Here is a 20847-nt window from a genome sequence, read left to right as displayed (position 1 = left end):
TTGCATTTTCTATACACACATTTTCAAAATATTTTGATTTGTTTTGAACTGTTTAGGAACATTTTCAGTTTCCAATTTATTAGTCTTTTTTCTATGAATGTCAATAAAACTTTATTGTTGGGTAAAAAAGCTTGAAAATTTAATATAAGGCTCGTACTATATTGTTACAATGACATTTGAAAAATATTAAAAATCCTTAGTCACAGTTTTTTTTTATAAGTATTCAAAGTTCGAATAATTAATGCAGGTAACTCATGGATTTGATATTACACGTTTATAAATTACATCATCATAGACTTATTATGAGATAGCCCGTTTAACTAGCAGCGCCAACCTAGCGGATATTATTACAACTACGTAAACTGTAACGAGTTGTGACCGGGCAGCTGTGTACAAATCATATTGCCGACGTCTAACCTGTTCTTTATAATCGTGCATAAGATAACCAATAGGTAGATAAATATCACAATAGCACGATTATATTCTTTATAATCGTGCACAATAATTATCTATAGATGAGTTATTTTTTTATCTAGATAAAGTCTCAACACTGAATGACCACCACTGAGCAAGATTAACGATGATTCTACAAAACTCACAAAACCATTTTCTAAAATATAAAATAAACAAACTGGAAAAAAATATAAAATTATCATGCAATTTGGAGGAAACCAAAACTACGGAAAGCTTTATTATAATATAATATAATATTACCATTATGATTTATGGCATTGTAGTAATCGCAAAAAATGTAGAATAAACTATGCACACCAGTCATAAAATGTTGACTTCTTGTGAACTTATGTAAAAGATTATGATTATATCAGCAATCAGCGATGATAGTACCCTTTAGGTACACAATTACCCACGACCTACCTATATAATTTATATATGTATTTAATAGTTAATAGTTAATACTTTGTATTTAAAGTTAATAACATTATAAACTCGTTTTAAATATATTATTATGTTTAATTATTCATAATTATGTTCATTGTTAACTTTAAATACTATAACTATATTATAGTGTTATACCTTATACCTACTGTTATGTAACCATTATGTTTATTATCAATATTCATAAATTATAAGACGTAGTTATAACTGATATGATCATTTATTATTATTACTTTATGTGTGCTAAGTTTAATTCAGTCCTCTTGCTCAGTGTTCTAAAATTAGTATTAGCAGTATTATAGGCTATTCATCCATTGGTGATGGACGTAGATGAAAACTGTCCATTAATTATAATTCATGAAATTATATACCTACCTACATGGCTACATCTATTATCAATTTTATTTTAGATTGTAAACGGAATAATGTTTTTTTTTTGTGTCAGTTATCACTTTTTGGAGCAGTAAAAAATAAAAATGCTTGGATTTTCAACTTCAATATCTTCTATGGTAGTAAAGTGAATCGAGTTGGTATACTTTTGGTACCCACTAATAAAAATCACACTTTAATGATTAAAAACAGAAAAAAAAGTAGGGAGGAACTGACATTTTTGCTCAAAACTGCAGTTTTTTTACAAAATTGATTTTCGTATTTGGTTGTAATTCAAAAACAAATGTTTTTTTTTTTAAATAGGCTGTCACAGCAGTAATAATTAATAATATTAAAAATAATATGACAAAATATTCATTTGTATGAAATAAATGTTATAGGTACAGTCAAAAACTTGTTTAAAATAAATGATTTTTTAAATAGAATGCACAGCAGTAATTATTAATAATATTAAAAATAATAACGACGAAATATTAATTTCTATAAAATAAATGTTTTAATAAATAGTTTTAATAAATTAGTTGATAACATTAAAAAATATAAAATTTAAAATTTAAAAATAATTTAAGCTTATGTCCGTGATTTAAATTTATTTGCCATTGCGTTTAAATATTACAATTTTGAAACTTCCTTTCTGTTTAATTTATCGATTAAGTCGTTAATAAAATAATTTTACGCCACCAAGATTGACATAAATGAAATATACAACCCTTAACTTCAATTTGTGGCCAAACTTCACGTAATGCATTATGTATGGATTTTTCAAAATCAACATAATACAATTTTGGTTCAAAAGTTTCCACGGACTTCAAACATTGGTTACGTAATTCCATGAAAGCTCGTTTATATGATGCTTGACTTTTATCCCTTAGCAAAAAAAATGCTAAGGGTATATAATAATTATTATGAAATCCATGTATTGTAAACAATTGGCAAAAATATCGTACATAATAGTCAAAAGTTCCATCCATATATATATTGTTGTTAGCGTACTTAGAAACTTGATATTTTCATCACATGAAAACATCACCAAACCGTTTGATGAGTCATTTATCATTAAGAAATTCTCATCTATAAATGTTTTAACTTCAATGGACGATAAAATTCTATGAACTTCATTTACGTCTTGAGGCAATTTTGGATAAATAGAATTCCTAACATGGTTCATATTATTTTTTATGTAAGTTACGTCCGAGCTTGTTAATAAACTTATATAACAATTTTTCATCTCGTCGTGAAATAATTTTGCTAGTCTTTCAGAGATTTGTTCTAAAGCTTTTCGTTTCAATGTGTTGCTGAGCATCTGTCTGTTGATTTTTTGCTCCAACTCTTTCGCACAATCGTGATTGAGTTTACTATTTTCGGACTGGATTTTATTGAGTTGATCAGTTTTCAAATAAGCTGTACATATTTTTTTCGTACATGTCCACCGTTTAATGTCATTCGCTAATTATTTTTGGTACCCAAACTTAAAACCATCAGATATTATAATGGTTTTACCCTTTTCGCTGATCTCGATGATCACATTCATTTTTATAAAATTATATGTAACATATGTGTACTATATAATAATATGTTATTTTATCGTAGTTGAGAAAACGAAACTGACTGTGTTGAACTGGAGATGATAGACTAATCATTAACTGATAATCACTAATCGCGGATAAGATTATTGCATTAGAAAAATTAATTTATCTGGAAAATACTGTCTTAAACATTTTATTTTTGAACATTACGGAATAATATAATAATCGATAGTAGTTACACGTACAACTATCGATATATTAGTTAATAATCCAGGTAAGTTATGGGAGGCAATTCGAGTAGACCGTTTGGGTATACTCGAATTGCCTCCGGGTGTTTTCGGAGGCAATTCGAGTAAAAAAAGGTCACCTACCTAAATTTGGGAGGCAATTCGAGTGTCACCATATTGTATTACCTATGGTATAAGTAGGGACTATATTAGGTATATCGACTATATTGTTGGTATACATGTATATTGTATTATGTGTATTGTGTGTACAAAATACAAATGTACCTACAATATTACAAATTGTAGTTTATTAATAAAAGTATACTATATTTTCAGATATTTCTTTGACTCTTTCAAATAGAATCTAACATCAAATTACATGGAGTCAAATGAAAAAACCAACTTAATAGCTAGTCATGTGTACGCAGATTACTCCAGTAAACCACACCATTTGCATTACACAAGTAAAATAAGCCGAGTGGTTAGTATAATAAAATTATGGATTAATTTTTTTTATTAATTAAGTTAAGTTTGTATTATTTTTTATAAAATAAAAAATAAACAAACATCCACTCCTCACCCATTATTTATTTAATCATCAAATACCTAATTAGGCGTAGGTACTATAAAATTTAAATTTTTATTCACATTAAATATAAATACAATTAATCATTATTGAAGGTAGGTACCTATATTAGTTGTTATTATACTATTATAGTATCTTCAATATGATTGATTTGATATATTATACTTAAATATGTTTTGCAATTTTAATTAATTATAACTACCAAATTTCTATCATCGTGTTAAAAACCTATTTACTCGTATTTTAAATTAAATTGTATATTATATTCAGTTTATACTCACTATGACACTAGGTAATAGGTATATATACATTGTAATGTATAATGTAATACTATTAATCATAATATATATATTATTTAATTTAGTAAAGTATTTTTATTGATTGCTAATTTATTATTTTGTTTCAGTTATGGCTGGCATTGGTAGTAACAATGCCATGTTTAGCACCGGGCATGAGTTTTGGATATTCTGCCATTGTTCTTGATCAATTGCCATTAACAGTTGATGAACAATCGTGGTTTGGTATTTATTTTAACTATTTTTTAATCATTTTACTGTAGGTATACATATTATGTGTACCTACCATAATATAACAATACATTGTATACGCTCAAAAATTCAATCGCAATCTCCAATTGGTATTGCTGTACAACTCACGATTTTGTTTGTTTCCGGTGCAGCTAGTTTACCGTCCACGATGATGCCTATCGGTTGCCTTTTGAGCGGGCCGCTAATCGACAAACTCGGCCGGAAGACGGCTCTGATGGTAACCAACCTGCCGTCTTGCCTTGGCTGGTTGATGTTGTCCAGGCAACCTGTCAACCTGTACGTGCTGTACGCGGGCCAACTGCTAGTGGGCATGTCAGTGGGCCTGTCTACGACCCCGGCCACAGTGTACGCGGCCGAGTGCATCACGGTCAACTACACCGGGCTGCGCGGGTGCTTCACGATAATGACGTCCATCATGCTCAACTTTGGCATGTTCCTCACGTACCTGCTGGGCACGCTAATGCCTGCGTACGTGGTCGCTTACGTGGCGGCTTTCGTGTCGTTCGCCGCGTTCTTATTCATCGGCTTGCTCATTCCCGAGAGCCCGCCGTGGCTGTTCGGACAGGGCCGCCGCGGTGACGCAGAGTTCTCTCAGCGGGTGTTGCGCATTGCCCAGCCCATACTACAAACGTCCCGGGCCATGTCACTAGATGGTGACTCTGCCGCCGCCGTGCGCATCCGGTCACGAATCGTGGACAGGCTGGCCGAGCCGGACGTCTACAAGCCGATGGCGATAATGACGATGTTCCTGTTCTTTCAGCAAGCGTGTGGTTCGTTCGTACTGACCGCGTACATGATCCAACTGCTCGGTGGCCTCGGCGTGACCGTTAACAACTACGTGGTGACGCTGCTTGCGGGGTTCACCAACCTGGCAGCTATGGTCGTGCTGTCCATGCTCCTCACCCGGTCCGGTTTCAAACAGCTATCGTACGTGTCGTGTGCCGGCTACGCCGCTTCCATGGTGCTGCTGGCCGTGTTCCTGCAATGCTACGACGGCGGCGACGCGTTCGTCACCAACGTGGTGGTCATCGGTTGTGTGCTGCTCAACATGGCCATGAACGGGCTGGGACTGCGGCCCATTCCGTACGCCATGCTCGGCGAAGTATTCCCCACCGATGTGGCAGGTGTGGCTGGTTCGATCGTTGCGTGCATGTCGTCCGTGTTCAACTTCGTCGCCATCAAGTCGTACCCGTACTTGCGCATATTGTTGGGCCCGGGCGTGTTCGCGTTATACGGGGTGCTTGCGCTGCTTACGCTCGTGTTCGTTGCGGTGATCGTACCGGACACTCGGGGCAAGACCATCAAGCAGATCGGCGACGAATTCCTGCGGAAGAAGTCGGTCAGTGGTTGTGGCGGCGACAGTTATCGAAAGGGGAGCTGTAGCATTGCGGACGAGGTCATTTGAACGGTGCACGATGGGTGTATTATAATATTTTGATTTTCAAAGATCTCATTTTTCATTATATCGTTATAAATATAATATTATGTGATTTCTTTTTTTCTTTTTTACGTTCATGACGATTAATATTGAATATAAATTATAATATAATACCTAAGTAATATATATTAATGTGCATTTGTTCATCTATATCGCGTAACAGTAGGTACGTTTCACGAAATGGAGCTGCGGTTTTTCAACTTCATGTACCTAATTACTCAATATGGATTATATTTCGTGAAATGGATACCTACATAAACCTTCATCAACGGAACTTATTCCGTCATAAGCAAAAATTAAAAAATTTTAATTTTAGATTCTGAGCGAAATGTACTGATTTCTGCACATAGTGATGTGTTTATCGTCACTGTTGTGGGCAGTAACACAACTTCAATTTTCTTAAACAGTATCGATTGTTCGGTAGGAAATAGTGAATCTAGTTGGTGCATTTGGCAGGTTTCTCAATAATGAAATTTAAATAATTTTTAAAAAGCATTTTAAGTTCAAATTTTGACAAAATACGTAAAAATCACGAAAGTTTGCAAATTATTTTGAGTTGGAAGTTTATCAAAATGTTTCTTTTTAAATCTAAGATCTGAAAATTTGATTCAAGATTTGTCTACCTTTATTAAAAAAAAATGTCTACTTGAAAATCAAATACCTGCTCAAATTACATTTTTATGAACGTTTGAAGTTCAAATTTTTACACGGAAGTATTTAAGATACCTACTACTCAAATACCTATACTTTAATTGTAAAGTATTTCAAATACTACTCAAATACTTTGAAAAAGTATTTGGAATACTTTTCAAATACTTTTGGTTTTTAAAGTGGGTTTCTAATTATCGTAATATAAACACATAGGTAGTAGGTAATCTAATAGTTATCTAATAGTTTTAAAGGGAATATTATTATTCAATATTCAATAACTTTTTTTAGAAATCTGGTTTTCACAAACCTTTGGGCATCGGCTTACATAGAAATACAGAATATTAAATAAAACTATTATTCTATTATTGTAGTTGACAATAATATTTTTCCAACCAATTATTTCGAATAAAAATAAAATGTTCGAAATGATAAACCGAAGTATTCAATACCAAAAAGTATTTAACACAAAAAAGTATTTAAAATACCATTCAAAATACTTCATACTGAAAGTATTTAAAAAGTTATTCAATACTTAAAAAAGTATTTGAATACTTTTACTCAAATACTTTTACTTGAATACTTTATAGGACTGCCAGACACATACGTAAAAAATACTTCAATCTTTAACTTTGATAATGATTTATGGTCGCAAATTAAATCTAATCCGACCAATTGGTACATCATCAGGAAATAAAAATTAGAAAATGACCAGTACCTATACTTATCAGTTATCAATATATATTCCGGAAAACCTAAAAAAACAACAATACAGAAAAATATAAATATTCAGATTTATAAATATTCGGGATTATAGTAACTTTTGGCAGATAGGTACCGCAATCGACAAGACAGTTATGTGGTTAACATTTTAAACTTATAAAGGTACAATGTACCTGGTGGCAGGTACACATTATTTTATAGAGCTATTTATAGAAATTTCAATTTTTTTATTTATATCAATAAAATTGATATGCTGGTATACCACTTGGGTATTCATCGCTATTTCTAAAAAATGACAAACGTATAATATGAACTTTAGAATTGAAATAAAAAATGTGTTTATATTTTTTTTAGTTACAGTATGAACTACTTTTGGACAGGGCTTAAAGTGGGAAAAAATCCCACCGTCTCTATAGTTTTAAGTATTCCATGTATAATTGAATATATACCTAATGTCTAATGATTGTGTAAGCATAGGTATACTCATTCCACTTTTAAGTTTTAACCCTGAATAATATTAATCCTATAATTTATTAAAGGGGACGCTTTTTAACTGTCCGAGAGGAGGACTGAGTCTCGTTGTGTCCCCCCCACTTTAACCCCCGATTTTAGAAACCTTGTTCAATATTTTTAAGCTAGCTATAAAAATTAAACATTTTATACATTTTTATCAACAATATAACTTGCAAGTTTTCGAGATTTTGATCAATTTTGTCTTGCCTGTAAAAATACCTATAAGAATTTTTTTTACCTAACGAACATTTTTTTAGCGTTATTTACGAAAACAACTAAAAGAAATAGAAAATTTCAAATAAATAGCTCAAAAGTAGTCAAAACAAGACAAAATATTTTGAAAATTATACCATCTATAGAAAATAATAAAATAAACAATTGAAGAAAATATTAAGTATTTATGGATATTATAGTTGTTGAGTTTCTGAGAATTTTCAATTTTTACCTCTAAAAAGTACAGTCTAGATTCAATTTAAATTAATTTTTTTCAAATTTCGAAATATAAATATTTTTTGCTAATGACAAAAAAAAAACGGTGCCTATTCTGGAAATGCAAAAAGAATCCTAATTCCTAGGCGCTATAGTGTATCCGCATTCCTGTATTTATACCACTGGTAAGAAAACTACCTGTTTTTTACGATATTTTAATTTTTAAGCGAGTACCTACTTAATAAGCAATTTTCCAATCTTATAGTATTTTACATACCTACTCATACCTACTGTTTAAAAATGAATGTATCGTAAATAGTGAAAGCACAGATAATAATTCTTACCTTGAAGTTTGATGATAGAACCATCAATTGGCATTCACTCTATTATTAAAGGTTAGATACCTAACCATCCCACGAAAGAACGGGCGGTCTACGGCCTACGCTGAGCAAAACCGGTCGCCACCAAGCATCCCCACCTCTCAACAGACTATCGTCAGGTCATCTGTAGAGGGGAACACCTACGATATATTATTATGCATAGAAATGGCCTGTTCTCTCGTGGGTGGTGGGTCAGAACTCCTCAACTCAAATTTTTTATGCATTAATTTTGTAAACCAGAGACAAATGACAACATACTTGGGTATGGCCGTATGGGCGTGTGGCATTCTCCTAATGGTATGTGAAGTAGGTACCTAGTTTCTGTTTTTAATAAAATGTTGTAAATATATTTATTTACTTCTTTGAGTTATTTCACGTTTTCCTAAAACACCCTGTATTTACGAGTTATTAATTATAAGTAGGTACGTAAAATGTTAAAATTAAAAAATTCTCATAACTCGCTTTAGATTTAAACTATCCTATTTTACATCCTTAAGAATCAAGCGATAATATGGTGATAATATGGTGATATTTGATGATATCTGATTAATATGTATTTCAATCTAGACCGAATCGATCTATTACCGAACGTAAATTTGTGACGTGCTCTTGGCAATAGAAATATTTTTTTAAATAAAATTAGAATATTTGATACATTAAGCAATTTTTATATTTTAATAGTATAAAATAAAACACATTTAATCTATTATGTAGTATATTTTGTTTTATAATATTTAATATAAACTTTAAAAGAAAAATTCTAATATTAAGATAAATAAAGTTAATAAACATAAAATAGGTACACATTACTGTGTAAATACATTTTCTTTTATTATATTATAATATAATAGGGTTTAATTAAAATAAAAAGTCCTAGTTTAAAGATGTTAACATTTATATTATAGTTATACAAGCAATCACAGTTTAGACGTAGAATGATATAAAATAATTAGTTCTTGGATGAATACGGACCTAAAATAAGTATAATAATATGATTAACACATTAAAAGTTTTTTTACTAACAATATTCAATTTAAAGAATTATTTATTTGTAAAATCATTTTGCTTATGACACTGACTTGATTTCTCCATATTTAACACCCATAAATTACCAATATCATTCTTTTAATTTTGTTTAATCATCTTATTTTATTTTCAATATAAATAATTTTCTCTCACCTCTCATATTTAACACTTGGGTGTGTAATAAACACCAACTCATAAAAAAAGTACATAGGTACATACATTTATATTGTATATAAATTAGCGAAATTACATTGCATACATTTAAGTTTATTATAATAATTAATAATAAGTTTAAAATAAACATGTAAAACAAGATCATATTTTTCCATGTTATGCAAAAACCTATTTGATCATAAGCGTCAGCAGTCAGCAGTTGAATTTATGTGGATAGTGTATTAATTAAATAAGAGAAAGGAAATATCTAAAGTATTTCTAAGTCACAGTGCCTTATTTCTGGAAATTTAGACCTTAGCTGCCATTCAATTCTATCGATCTCTCCACCTATCATATCGATTATATTTTCACTGTGTTTCAATAAGAATGCCTCAGCACAATCTGCATTTTCAATTGCACTCACTTCAGCCATCAATGCTTCAGGATCAAGTCTGTCTAGGTATTGTTTAGCCAATTCTCTTCCATCGAAGTCCAACTCAGCCTTATATCTAATCAAACTGTTTCCCATATCAATGCCTTTGACATCGTGTATAGCCCTTATCATAACATCGGATTCTAATTCAGCATTGATTTTATTTAAATATGTTAGACTAATCGAACGGCCAACTATAGCTGATGTGTTTGTGTAAATAATGAAGGAAGCAACTGTGCCCAAAATGCCACCAACTAGTAATGATCCAACAGCATCCGGTATAGGAGTATTTAAGTATGAAGTTAATGACATACATACAGCAGCAACTCCAATAGACAATACAGCAGCACAATCTTCTAATAACACAACATTGACAGTAGGATCATGACCTCGTAACACATATTGTAAGAAAGAAATCTTTGCTTCTTTGGAACATTTTTTTATGTTATTGATAGCAACTGCTAATGTTGCTCCTTCAGATATAAATGAGCCACCAAGTACAAAATATGCCCAAAATAGAGAATCTAATGGTTCAGCATGAATAAGTCCTGTTACACCATGGTAAATTGAAAGTCCAGAGCCTATACAAAAGATTCCTACTCCAGATATTAAAGAAGCAACATATTTCATATTTGAATACCCATACGGGTGATATGAATCTGCTATTTGGACAGATTTATAAATACCAAATGCAAGAATGACTTGATTAATTGTATCAGCCATTGAATGAATACATTCCGAGAACATGCTGTGACTTCCAGTATAGGACCAAGCCAAACCTTTAAAAATTGTATTCATACCGTTTATAAAAACAGCTGTCAAGACAACACGACCAGAGTCACCAAATAGTCCTGATGACTTTTGTGTTTTGAGATCATTTTTATTTAGGGTCTGTCGACGGTTACTTCTTCTATGAGCTTTTATTGTAAACATTGTTTGTTGTTTTTTTTTTCTCTCAATTTCTCTCTTAATTAGTTGAGTCACTAAACCTTCCTGAGACCCCCAAACTTCAGATGCTTTGGCTACAACATCTTTTCGCCAATAAACATTTATTGGAGGCTCATCATCAAATGGAGATCGCCGTTTGATAGTTTTAAGGCCTTCTAGATCAGTTGATCTCAACATGAACTCAGTCATTGCTCGGCGAGCAGTAATATAATTTCGATCAACTGATTTTTCAGGTCTTTGGACTTTATCAACATTTTTTTCAAAGCTGACTTTATCCAACACCTTTTTAACTGGAACACTTTTCAATAATGGGTCTTTTTCTTCTGGTTTTGATTTTGTATCATCATTATTATCATCATTAATGGAAGAAAAACATCGAATTGGCCATAATTGGTTTTTTGCAATAGAAATCTCATGAGGTTGGTATCGAGAAATATATTGAGATAACTTGCGAATTGGCATACCATCACTTTTCATTGATGATATGATGCATTTACAAGGCACCCCAAGATTTTTGTAGAACAGCGTCATTTTATTTCTACAATAAAAAAATAATAAAATAAAATATATTCCTGACCAGAATAGTGTATTTTTAAATATTAATGTAATATATAAATATATTATTGTAAGTAGACAAGGTGGGACAGTTTGTTCCCATTTTCTTCTATTAAATAAATGGGATGGCTAGAAATATATCTCGAACTACCTTATATACACAACACATCGAAATTACATTTAACAAATTAAATATTACGTAAGAATTTTAGGAAAAATTATGTTTTTACATAACTTTGTTGTTTTAAGTTAATTTAAAATTCTCTTCAATTATTTTAAACTAATTTTCATACAGAGATGCAATTAAAATCAAAATCTATTTTTCAATTATTATTAGGTATATCTTAAATAATCATGTTGACAATGTTAATTTGAAAATTTGGTACTTACGGGTTATCTTGACTACCTGTTAGAATCGTATAGTTTATCTTGACTACCTCCGAATAGGAATCTATTTATAAATTGTACATTCCCGCATTGTGATCTGTATTTTGCCATCAGATCATTAACAATTTAAGTTGCTATTTATTTTGACATAAATTAGACATTTAGACCTAACCACAGGAGCACACACCCAAAAAATGTAACGCCTTTGGGGATTGGCAAAGTGGTGAAACAAAAAACAGAGGAGAACAGCTTGTCATCATCTGGATTCCTATATAATTGAATTTGTTTGGTGACAAAACTTTGAAAACTATCCATTTAATAGAACTCTAATGGATATTAAAAATTAGTAAATTCATTTTTTTTTTTATATTTTGGTTTGAATTATTTAATTTTTGTTTGAAATTATAAAATGTTATTTATACTTATAAATTATATTTACTATCTTTAATATAATATCTGAATGTTAATTAAACGTTAAAAATATAAACTTTGTTATTTAATAAATTAACGTAATCGATAATAGGTAGTCTTGGTAATATTTCGGTAGTCGAGATAACCGAGTTGTGCACCTAAGGTAGTCAAGATAACCCGGAAGTACTGAATATTTGAACAAACTTTTGGATTATATATTTCTATACAGTTATTATATAGGTACAATGTATATTAAGTAGTCTATTATAAAAAAATTATTTTTTATACCTAATTTACCTATTTTTGTAACAAAATATAATTTTTGATAGACGTTGTTCCAAATTTACTATGTAGATCAATATTGCTCCAAGGAGATAATCTACAAAAAAAAGTATGTATTAAATTGTGTAATAATACTATAAGTAATAGATGTACAAAAAAATTTAATGTGTATTGTATTAGATTCAAATAATAAAATCAACTGTTTAGAATATAAAAATAATTAACAGGTTAAATTTTTAACTAATGTGTGACTAGCACCAACCCAAATATAGTTAAAATAATGAATTTAGTAGTAAAAAATTAAATATAAGTGTGAATAACATTTGATTAGAAATAGATAGGTAGATAATATAAAATAATGCTGAACAATAAATTAAATATAATATTAAATATTTTGAATGAGAATAATAATATGAACGTTCAAACTATGTTAATAAATAAAAATTATTCTAAAATGTATGACAAGATCAATTTTTAAAGGCTCTTTAATTAAATTATAAAAGTTGTACAAGAGAAGTAGAAAAGTATAGTACTGAAGTGTGAGTTAAATATTTATGTATATTTATCTAGTTAAAATTCTGATATATTTCTAAATTAACAAATAAATTAAATTACTGCTAGTTAGGTATAGTCATAATGTGTAATACACTAATATGTGATGTGCCTGTAGAAAATAAATGGGTACTATGTGAGTATGTGACTAATAAGTTTAGAGAACTATGTAGGTAACTAAATAATTCTAAAGCTTATTTGGTTCTACTAGATCGTCAAAAAGACTATCTGAGGTAGTTAATTGATACAATATTAGGTACAAGATGGTCACACAAATATGAAAAATAATATTATATATTATTTATTATATATTATGATTTACTTACTAATACGTATGATAAGCTAAGTTATCATAGTCTCAAGATTTTCTCGTCTTGTTTGTCTTCTAAATATGCCAAATGTGTAGTTTTGTAGTACAAATATCATCGACCTTCGCACCAGTAAACATTATGACGGCCAACGATTGGTACTTGGCTGACCGCCGTATTATTATATTATAGTAATTTCGAAACGAAACGATTAATACTAAATTGCAATTAGCGTACCTATTGAGCAAATGTCTTACATTTCACTTTTCAGTTTTCTCGCTCAATAGTCACTATCCACTCAGAACAGTCAGAACTCAAAATACATTCAATTATTCATTGCCTTACGATGATAAAAAATAAAAATATTATTGTTATCAAACGGTGATAAGAAATAAGAACTGTGGTTTATGGTTCACCCATAAAACTATTATGACCCGGTAACCATAAAAATACGATCACATTTATCTATTCACTTTTGTTCCACACGCCTACGCCTACGACGATTCGCATTGGATTGTTTTGAATTTTAACGGTTTACGCGGTATATATTTTCTATGGGTTTACGACCACCGAACAACCGAATACCGAACTAATTCAGATTGTAGTTAGAGCCCTATATCTATAATTTATTACGGTCTGCACTCTACGCCCTGTGGTGTCAAAAACAAGTTCAGCAACTGAATAGTAAACTATTTTTTTATAGTAAGTATACTACCGTCTACCACAACCATAGAGTATTACTCTATGACCACAACTTACAAGTTTACAACAACACTACCGGGCATGCACAACTGCAAGTGATAACTGTTTATTGTTTACTGTTTAGTGCTAAGTGCATAACACATTACACAAGCCTGGCGGCCGACACCAGTTCGTCGTGACCTGTAGTTCCGTACACCCATTGGTTTCTCGTCGCGTCCGCTTTTCGGATCATTCGGTTCCGATTTATTTTTCATCCTTTTCCAACGAGAGTATACCGGCATCGATAGATACTCATTTCTGTCGTCATGATGCGCCGGCGGTTAAGTTTCATCGGTAGTGGAGAGTGTTACGAACCAGGCGCACTCACCGAGTGCATCGTCGAGTCTGATCTACAGCGACAGATACGTGACAGGTTCGATGAAGAGTGCCCATATTCGTTGACCAGGAAGTCTGTGCGGAACAGCCCCCGGGCGCGGAACTGCAACTCTCAAGTATGGCAGGTGGCTGTCAACACGGTAGCTAAGAAGCGTGACACACTCAGGCGCAGTGTCAGCTCGGTGTTCAGGTCGATGAACAAACTCAGGACTGGATTCAAAGTGGCCGCGCAGGTATATTATGGGTGGTGTTAGAACCTAAAAATGATTATGTTTATGTTGTTTTTGTTGTTAGTGACAGGGTTGGCTGTGTTAAACATGGTTCACAGGATGGTTCATAAAAAACAATTTTAATTTTAAAATTTAATTAAAATATCCATTAATATTGATTACTTATACTTAAAATGGGTATATAAAATGAAAATGGATTATGTATAATGTATATCAATACAAGGTGATTCAATCATAGACATAAATAGGTAGGCAGTAGGTAACTAAATTTAAGAACATTTCTGTTTTACCAGTCACTCTGTTTTGCATTTTTTATTTTTTTAATATATGTAGTTAAACATGCTGAAATCGATGGTGAAGTCAGAATTTGGCAGCCTGATTTAGTCTTAAAATTATAGCTAATTTAAATTTAGGTGCTGCTCGGATATGCGGTCTATCGACATTTTTCTGCTCTGATATGAGGTCTACATAATAATATGTAGACCGCATAGTAAAATATGCATAGTACTTACCTATAGGCCATAATACACCATGTCATAATTTATTAAATAAATATTATAATATTTGTATATTAGCAAAAAAAAATGAACTAAGCATAATTAATCTGTACCTATTAGATTTTTAACAGTGACCATCATTTTTGGTTGTCTTTGAACAATATTTGACCATACTCCATGACACATATTAAACCAGTTGGTAACTGTCTCCTGGCATCTACTTGTTAATGTGTCTGTTGTCCTCAAACTGCTCAAAAGTATGTCCAATAAAAAAAAAAAAAAACCAATTCTAAGATTTCAGTCAGTTTTAGTATACTATTAGACTTGTTGTACAAGTCCTCATAGTGAAAAAACCTCCGTAAAAACTTATTCCCCTGCGGTACACTGCATGAGGTCTCACGACTTTTTTACACCGAATAACAGGACGAAATTCATCCTCGCGATCGCGTTTTCTAGCATTCATCGTTTCACTACCAGACTTATGGCATGGCAATGTTTCTTCAACAGTGTCTAATATAATATACCATGCTCCCTTAAAAACGCAGTGGCATATTGATAGGCCTAACCTACATACTTTACATTATAATTATATAAATATAATATATTATCTGATTTAATTAAATTTCGATTTTCCATAATTAGTAGTGATGTTTTGTAAATAGTATTCTAATAATAAACCATCATGTATATGACTATATAATTCTGGTGTCTGCTGGTCAAGAGCGTACACATCCCAGTCTCTATCGACAGACCCAGTCTTGCATAACTCACAGAGTTAGTTAATACTTATTTGGTATCAGAGTCCGAGCACCTTCTCACCAGTTGTCACATTAACATTATTTGAGGACCTAAAATATTTTAGTAATATTATTAGGTAGGTATTTGGACTTATAATGTTTTATTGGATGATTGGAACTACCTATACTTATTTTATTCAATACTTAATAGTTATTACCAATATTTCATTATAATGGATTTAAAATAAAATAATTGTTTACATTAATACTGATTTCTGTTTTTATTCATTACTACCTAATTGATTGTGTACCAGATTGCTTGCAATAGTGTGCTTGCTGAGCTTATTGTCATAGTACATGAACCTTATTATTAATTGGTTGATCAAACTAACAAGCTTTATCATGTTTCAGAAATTACGACCATCAACTAGACGTCGTTTTAAATTGGATGAGTCGCCTCTAACTCCCAACACGCCCAGAACCCGGTCTAAGTGTTTGTTGGGCAGAACGCCCACCAAGATGTACAGTCCTTTTGCCATTGATACACCACCGTCGTTGCGTAGGCGATTTGCTTACAGAAGAAATAAAAATATTGACACTGAAAGGTAATTTATCAAACAAATAAATTGATAAAAAATTATAAATTTATCAAAGTGTGTCCCTCATATTAGGTATTTTATTATGCATACAATTTTTTTAGTGAGTTAATAATTGTGTAAACAGATCTTTAACACGGCTACTTGAAAGATTTATTTGTTCAAGACTTTAAGTATCATTTATTAATTGTATGCTAGCGTTAAGAGGACGTTATACCCGCATTTGTTGTCTCCATCTTTCAAGTATGTAACATAGCAAATTCTACGCTCAGCAGAACACGTGTAGCTCTGTTGGTTTAAAAATTAGAATGAACTGACCTCTTATCAAATCTAAAGGTAAGATTATTATCTAGACAACCTCATGGGCTTTTTAGAATATTTTAATTTTTAAGTCGAGTTATAAGTACTTAAAGATGTACAAATAATTTACAATTTTTAAATACTCATAGCTCGCTTTAAAATTAAAATATAATAAAAAGCCCATGAGGTTGTCCAGATAATAATCTTACCTTTAGATTTTATAATAGGTCAATTCACTCTAATTTTTAAACCGACGGAGCTACACGTGTTCTGCTGTGTGTAGAATTTGCTACGTTACACACTTGTAAGATGGAGACAACACATGCGGATATATTATCGTCCTATTAATAAAAGTATCATTTAATTATCTATTCAAAATTTTTTTGTTATTTGGGAAAAGATTTTATCAATACAGGTTTCGGATTTCTATTTTTTAAGTCTTAATATGGGCGCAAAGTTCTTGTGTTTTACTACATTTTAAATTGTTTATAACATAACAAAGATTTAATTAAATATTTATTTAGAGATTTGATAGCTTGTTTGATTTGCTGCCTTGATGAATATGTTGAAAAAATTTTTATTCTATATTTTTAATACTTTATTATTTAAATTGCACTAATTCAGATGGTTGATTGTTTACAGCAATAAGTCAGTAAATGGGAAAAGTGAATCTAACAGTTGTGAAACAACAAATAATGAAAATCAGCAACCAACAATCAATTTAAATAAAGAAAATGAAAATTATGGAAGCTTAATATAAGTATTAATTTCTAAAAGAGTACTGCACAAAACGGTATTTTTTGCAGAAAACTAGATATTAAAAGTATACTGATTGTATACTGGCTATGTTATTTTTGCATAACACATTTAAAGTATTATTTTTTTACTATCTATTTTAATTTTTAAATATTTAAATTAATGTTCCTTTCCAGTATAATTAGAAATCATGGCAATTATATTTTTGTATTCATAAACATAATTTATTTGTTACAAATATTTACTATTATGGTTGTTTTCTTTTTTGGTAACTAATAAATATTTTGACAGATTATTTGTTGAATAGAAATTAATATTATTGTATCCACTTTTAATTATTAATAGACTCAAGATGTATGATTTAATTCTGTCATGTAATAATTGAATAACATAGGTATTAACTCAATGTTAACCACATTTTGATGTTATTTTATAATACATTCATAAATCTACTAAGTATTAACAACATAATACAGAATGATTCTAGGTCCATACTCTCTTATCTCTTTATGTAATAATTTATATTAGTCTCATCAGTTTAGTAATTACTAAATTACTAGCACAAATATTTACTCATGAAGATAACCATGATTACTAGTGATGAGCACTATCTCATTATTTTACTTTTGAATACTACCACTATAATTTGATTATAGCATATTAAATATGTTGTATAATACAATTTATTTTTTTTAATTAGATATCAAAATTGTTATACAATATTCTGCAACAGTTTTATATTTCACATGTTTCAATATATTTCAAATGATTTTAAATATTTTGTTAAATATAATTTTTTTTTTCACGTAACATTTATATTAAAGACTATATTGTATATTTATAATAAATTACGAATAATATTAATAATCACTATCTATTATTCTATTATATTCCTAACCAATATGTTTTAGAGTGAAAATTCAGTCAATCTGTAATTGTTTGAATGTACCATTCATGTCCAATTCATCTGCTTTTGTATGTTCTGGTCGTCTTGACAAGTCGGCTTTTGGTCGTGCTTCCAACCATTCTTTGTTAGCCATCAAAAGTTCCAACATATCCTCTACAAGGATATAATCATTTTTAAATAACAATATCAAAAAAAAATGCATATCTCATGTATACAAATTAATATTATTGTGTTCCTATAAATTGCTCGATACAAAGGTACCTATTGTTACCTCAACAATATTACATGAACAATGAACATACTATATTTCATATACCTCACCTTCATATTTTTCCAGATTTCCACCAGTGCCACCGTATAAGTCTGGCAATACGTCTTTTGGAATGTACTGGTACAAATCTTCCAGTGAATCGTGTACAAATATCTGTAGAACAAGTAGACAAAAATATGAGATCTTAATTTGTACAATGTTTATACTTATTATGTGGCAGTTTAGACCTTACGATTGATAAACATTTTAGTAAAAATAATTTACTTATTTTGTATATAATGTAAGTATAGGCAATTTTATGTTTTTGTGAAAATTGTAAATGATCAATGATAAGTCGGCTTAAGGAATCTAAGTACCTATGTAAGCAAAATGTAAATACTACATCTCTTGGTGAAGGATGGCTATAATATATGCGTGGATAGTCTTAGGCACATTGGACTACTTGAAGTCATACTTTATTTTTTTGTGCTTTACTGATATTTAAATAATATAGCAACATAGATTATAGTGAGCTAAACTTACTCTGTCTCTGATTTTGTTTGAGACAAATAGCTTGAAGAACGCGATAAGGCGACTCATGAACTTGGGCGGGTTAATGTAGTGGACAGTTTTTACTCGCAGCGGGAATGAATCCTGTAAATGGTAAATAATTCTGTTTATACATAATATAAATATACTATATAAACATATAGTTGGATATATAGTATATTTTACCCATATAAATTATTATATTACAGGAATACAGGATGACTCCGACTAATAATTATTTGAACTTAAGACACTCTACAGTCTACAGTAGGCATTGACACAGACACCCCCCATCCATGACCATATCTATGTACACAACTATGATAGTAACTAGTAACTATACAGAAGAGTATAGGGACTATATTGTACCTATTGTTGAAGAAAGTGTATATTTTTTAGCTGATTATTTATTTGTTTTTGAAGTGTATTTGTATGATTACATATTTGCAGGACCGTATCTGAACATTTTGCGTTCTGGGGCAACATATTTGGCCGCCCTCCATAGGAATTTATTTCTTAAAGTGTAAGGTATTTAGGTATAACTACTATTTTATGGCATAAATGTGTTTAGATTTAAAAAAAAATTTTTTTGAAAACCTTTGTACTTCAATGAGTTAAGAAAAATAAGAATTGGTTGGCCGAACTTAGTTTCAAAGTTAACACTTATGAAGTCCGTAAGTTTGCAAATTTCCACCCGTTTGGGGTTTTTTTTTTTTATTAAATTACTCTATTAACAATAAAATGTAATATACTAATTACTAAGTATAATAGGTAATTTCTTATTCCATCAAAATGTTTAGGATGGAAAAACTCACATATAGGTATACTAATAAAAAAAAAATCATAAATGTTATTCTTGGTATTTTAAACTTAATAACTAGATTTTGAAGTTTTTTTTTTTATAACTTCCACAAAAAATTTTACTGACTTTTCTGTAATTATTAAAATTATATTCCGACTAATTGATGAAAACAATATACACTTATTTTTTGATAATTGACAATAACAGTAGGTAGGTATTATAATAAAAACAAAAATATGTAACAAATTTATTTATTTTTTGATACAATTAATACAGAATAATAATATGTAATATGTGAATATATTAATTTGACACCCCCTAAATGGATTAACAAATTGGCAACACCCCCCCCTCCATTATTTATTTCTAAATACGTCCCTGCAGCCGCGGATCCAGAAGATTTTAACAGGGGGTGCTAAAAATAAAGGTGGGCAAGTGGGTGTCGGTTTTCCTTATAGTAGGTTAAAATTGGATCACTGTATAGTATGTAATGGATGATGTTTAATTTGAATTCAATGATATAATATCATTGTATAAGAAAAACGGTTCTGGGCGTTTAAAATTTAAATTGTTCGTAAACAGCTCAAAACGGCTCAAAATATTTTGTACATTTTATCAAGTATGGGAATTGATAAGATGTTATAATATATGATGTAAATTTTAGGTACCTATATCTAAAAGTATTCGTGTTTGAATAAAATTACAAGAAAATAAGAAAATCGCTACATGCCTACTCATGCCTACATGAGAAATCTAGAAAATATACAACTATGTAAAAATTGAATT

General features: G+C 30.5%; 4 protein-coding genes across 8 annotated transcripts in view; 2 read left to right on the top strand and 2 right to left on the bottom strand.

Moving 5' to 3' along the window:
- Window positions 1–5738, top strand: part of LOC100165902 (facilitated trehalose transporter Tret1-2 homolog) — a 10370-nt gene extending 4632 nt beyond the window's left edge. For both annotated transcript variants that reach the window (XM_001943236.5, XM_003243743.3), the window contains exons 2-4: window positions 3377–3521; window positions 4033–4147; window positions 4306–5738. In XM_001943236.5, the coding sequence (XP_001943271.1) occupies window positions 3420–3521; window positions 4033–4147; window positions 4306–5579 (1491 nt within the window). In that variant the 5' untranslated portion in view covers window positions 3377–3419 and the 3' untranslated portion in view covers window positions 5580–5738. The remainder of the gene's footprint in view (window positions 1–3376; window positions 3522–4032; window positions 4148–4305) is intronic.
- Window positions 5739–9015: 3277 nt separating this feature from the next.
- On the bottom strand, window positions 9016–13706 carry LOC100161100 (zinc transporter 9). 3 transcript variants are annotated; one of them, XM_001943176.3, is made up of 3 exons: window positions 13379–13706; window positions 12516–12597; window positions 9016–11403 (listed from the first exon to the last, which is right to left on the bottom strand). In XM_001943176.3, exon 3 carries the CDS (start codon window positions 11394–11396, stop codon window positions 9753–9755), a length of 1644 nt encoding a protein of 547 aa, XP_001943211.1. In that variant the 5' UTR covers window positions 11397–11403; window positions 12516–12597; window positions 13379–13706; the 3' UTR covers window positions 9016–9752. The 3 variants fall into 3 exon arrangements, with proteins under 3 accessions (XP_001943211.1, XP_008181942.1, XP_001943270.1); XM_008183720.3 differs by having other exon boundaries at window positions 12507–12597; window positions 13379–13674; XM_001943235.5 differs by lacking the exon at window positions 12516–12597 and having other exon boundaries at window positions 13379–13676.
- A 121-nt stretch (window positions 13707–13827) lies between these two features.
- Window positions 13828–17763, top strand: LOC100574972. 2 transcript variants are annotated; one of them, XM_008183719.3, is made up of 4 exons: window positions 13828–14062; window positions 14187–14670; window positions 16313–16506; window positions 17440–17763. In XM_008183719.3, the coding sequence occupies exons 2-4, from the start codon at window positions 14368–14370 to the stop codon at window positions 17555–17557; spliced, it is 615 nt and encodes a 204-aa protein (XP_008181941.1). In that variant the 5' UTR covers window positions 13828–14062; window positions 14187–14367; the 3' UTR covers window positions 17558–17763. The 2 variants fall into 2 exon arrangements, with proteins under 2 accessions (XP_008181941.1, XP_003243790.1); XM_003243742.4 differs by having other exon boundaries at window positions 13828–14670.
- Window positions 17764–18360: 597 nt separating this feature from the next.
- The window catches only part of LOC100574730 (alpha-tocopherol transfer protein-like), a 14236-nt gene continuing 11749 nt past the window's right edge, over window positions 18361–20847 (bottom strand). Inside the window, exons 4-6 of the mRNA XM_003243741.4 lie at window positions 19254–19364; window positions 18782–18884; window positions 18361–18613 (exon numbers count right to left, since the gene is read on the bottom strand). Of these exons, the coding sequence (XP_003243789.1) occupies window positions 18474–18613; window positions 18782–18884; window positions 19254–19364 (354 nt within the window). The 3' untranslated portion in view covers window positions 18361–18473. The remainder of the gene's footprint in view (window positions 18614–18781; window positions 18885–19253; window positions 19365–20847) is intronic.

Source organism: Acyrthosiphon pisum, chromosome A1 (assembly GCF_005508785.2).
Source record: "Acyrthosiphon pisum isolate AL4f chromosome A1, pea_aphid_22Mar2018_4r6ur, whole genome shotgun sequence".
Classification (NCBI taxonomy): domain Eukaryota; kingdom Metazoa; phylum Arthropoda; class Insecta; order Hemiptera; family Aphididae; genus Acyrthosiphon; species Acyrthosiphon pisum.
This window is presented reverse-complemented; position numbering and strand designations above follow the sequence as displayed.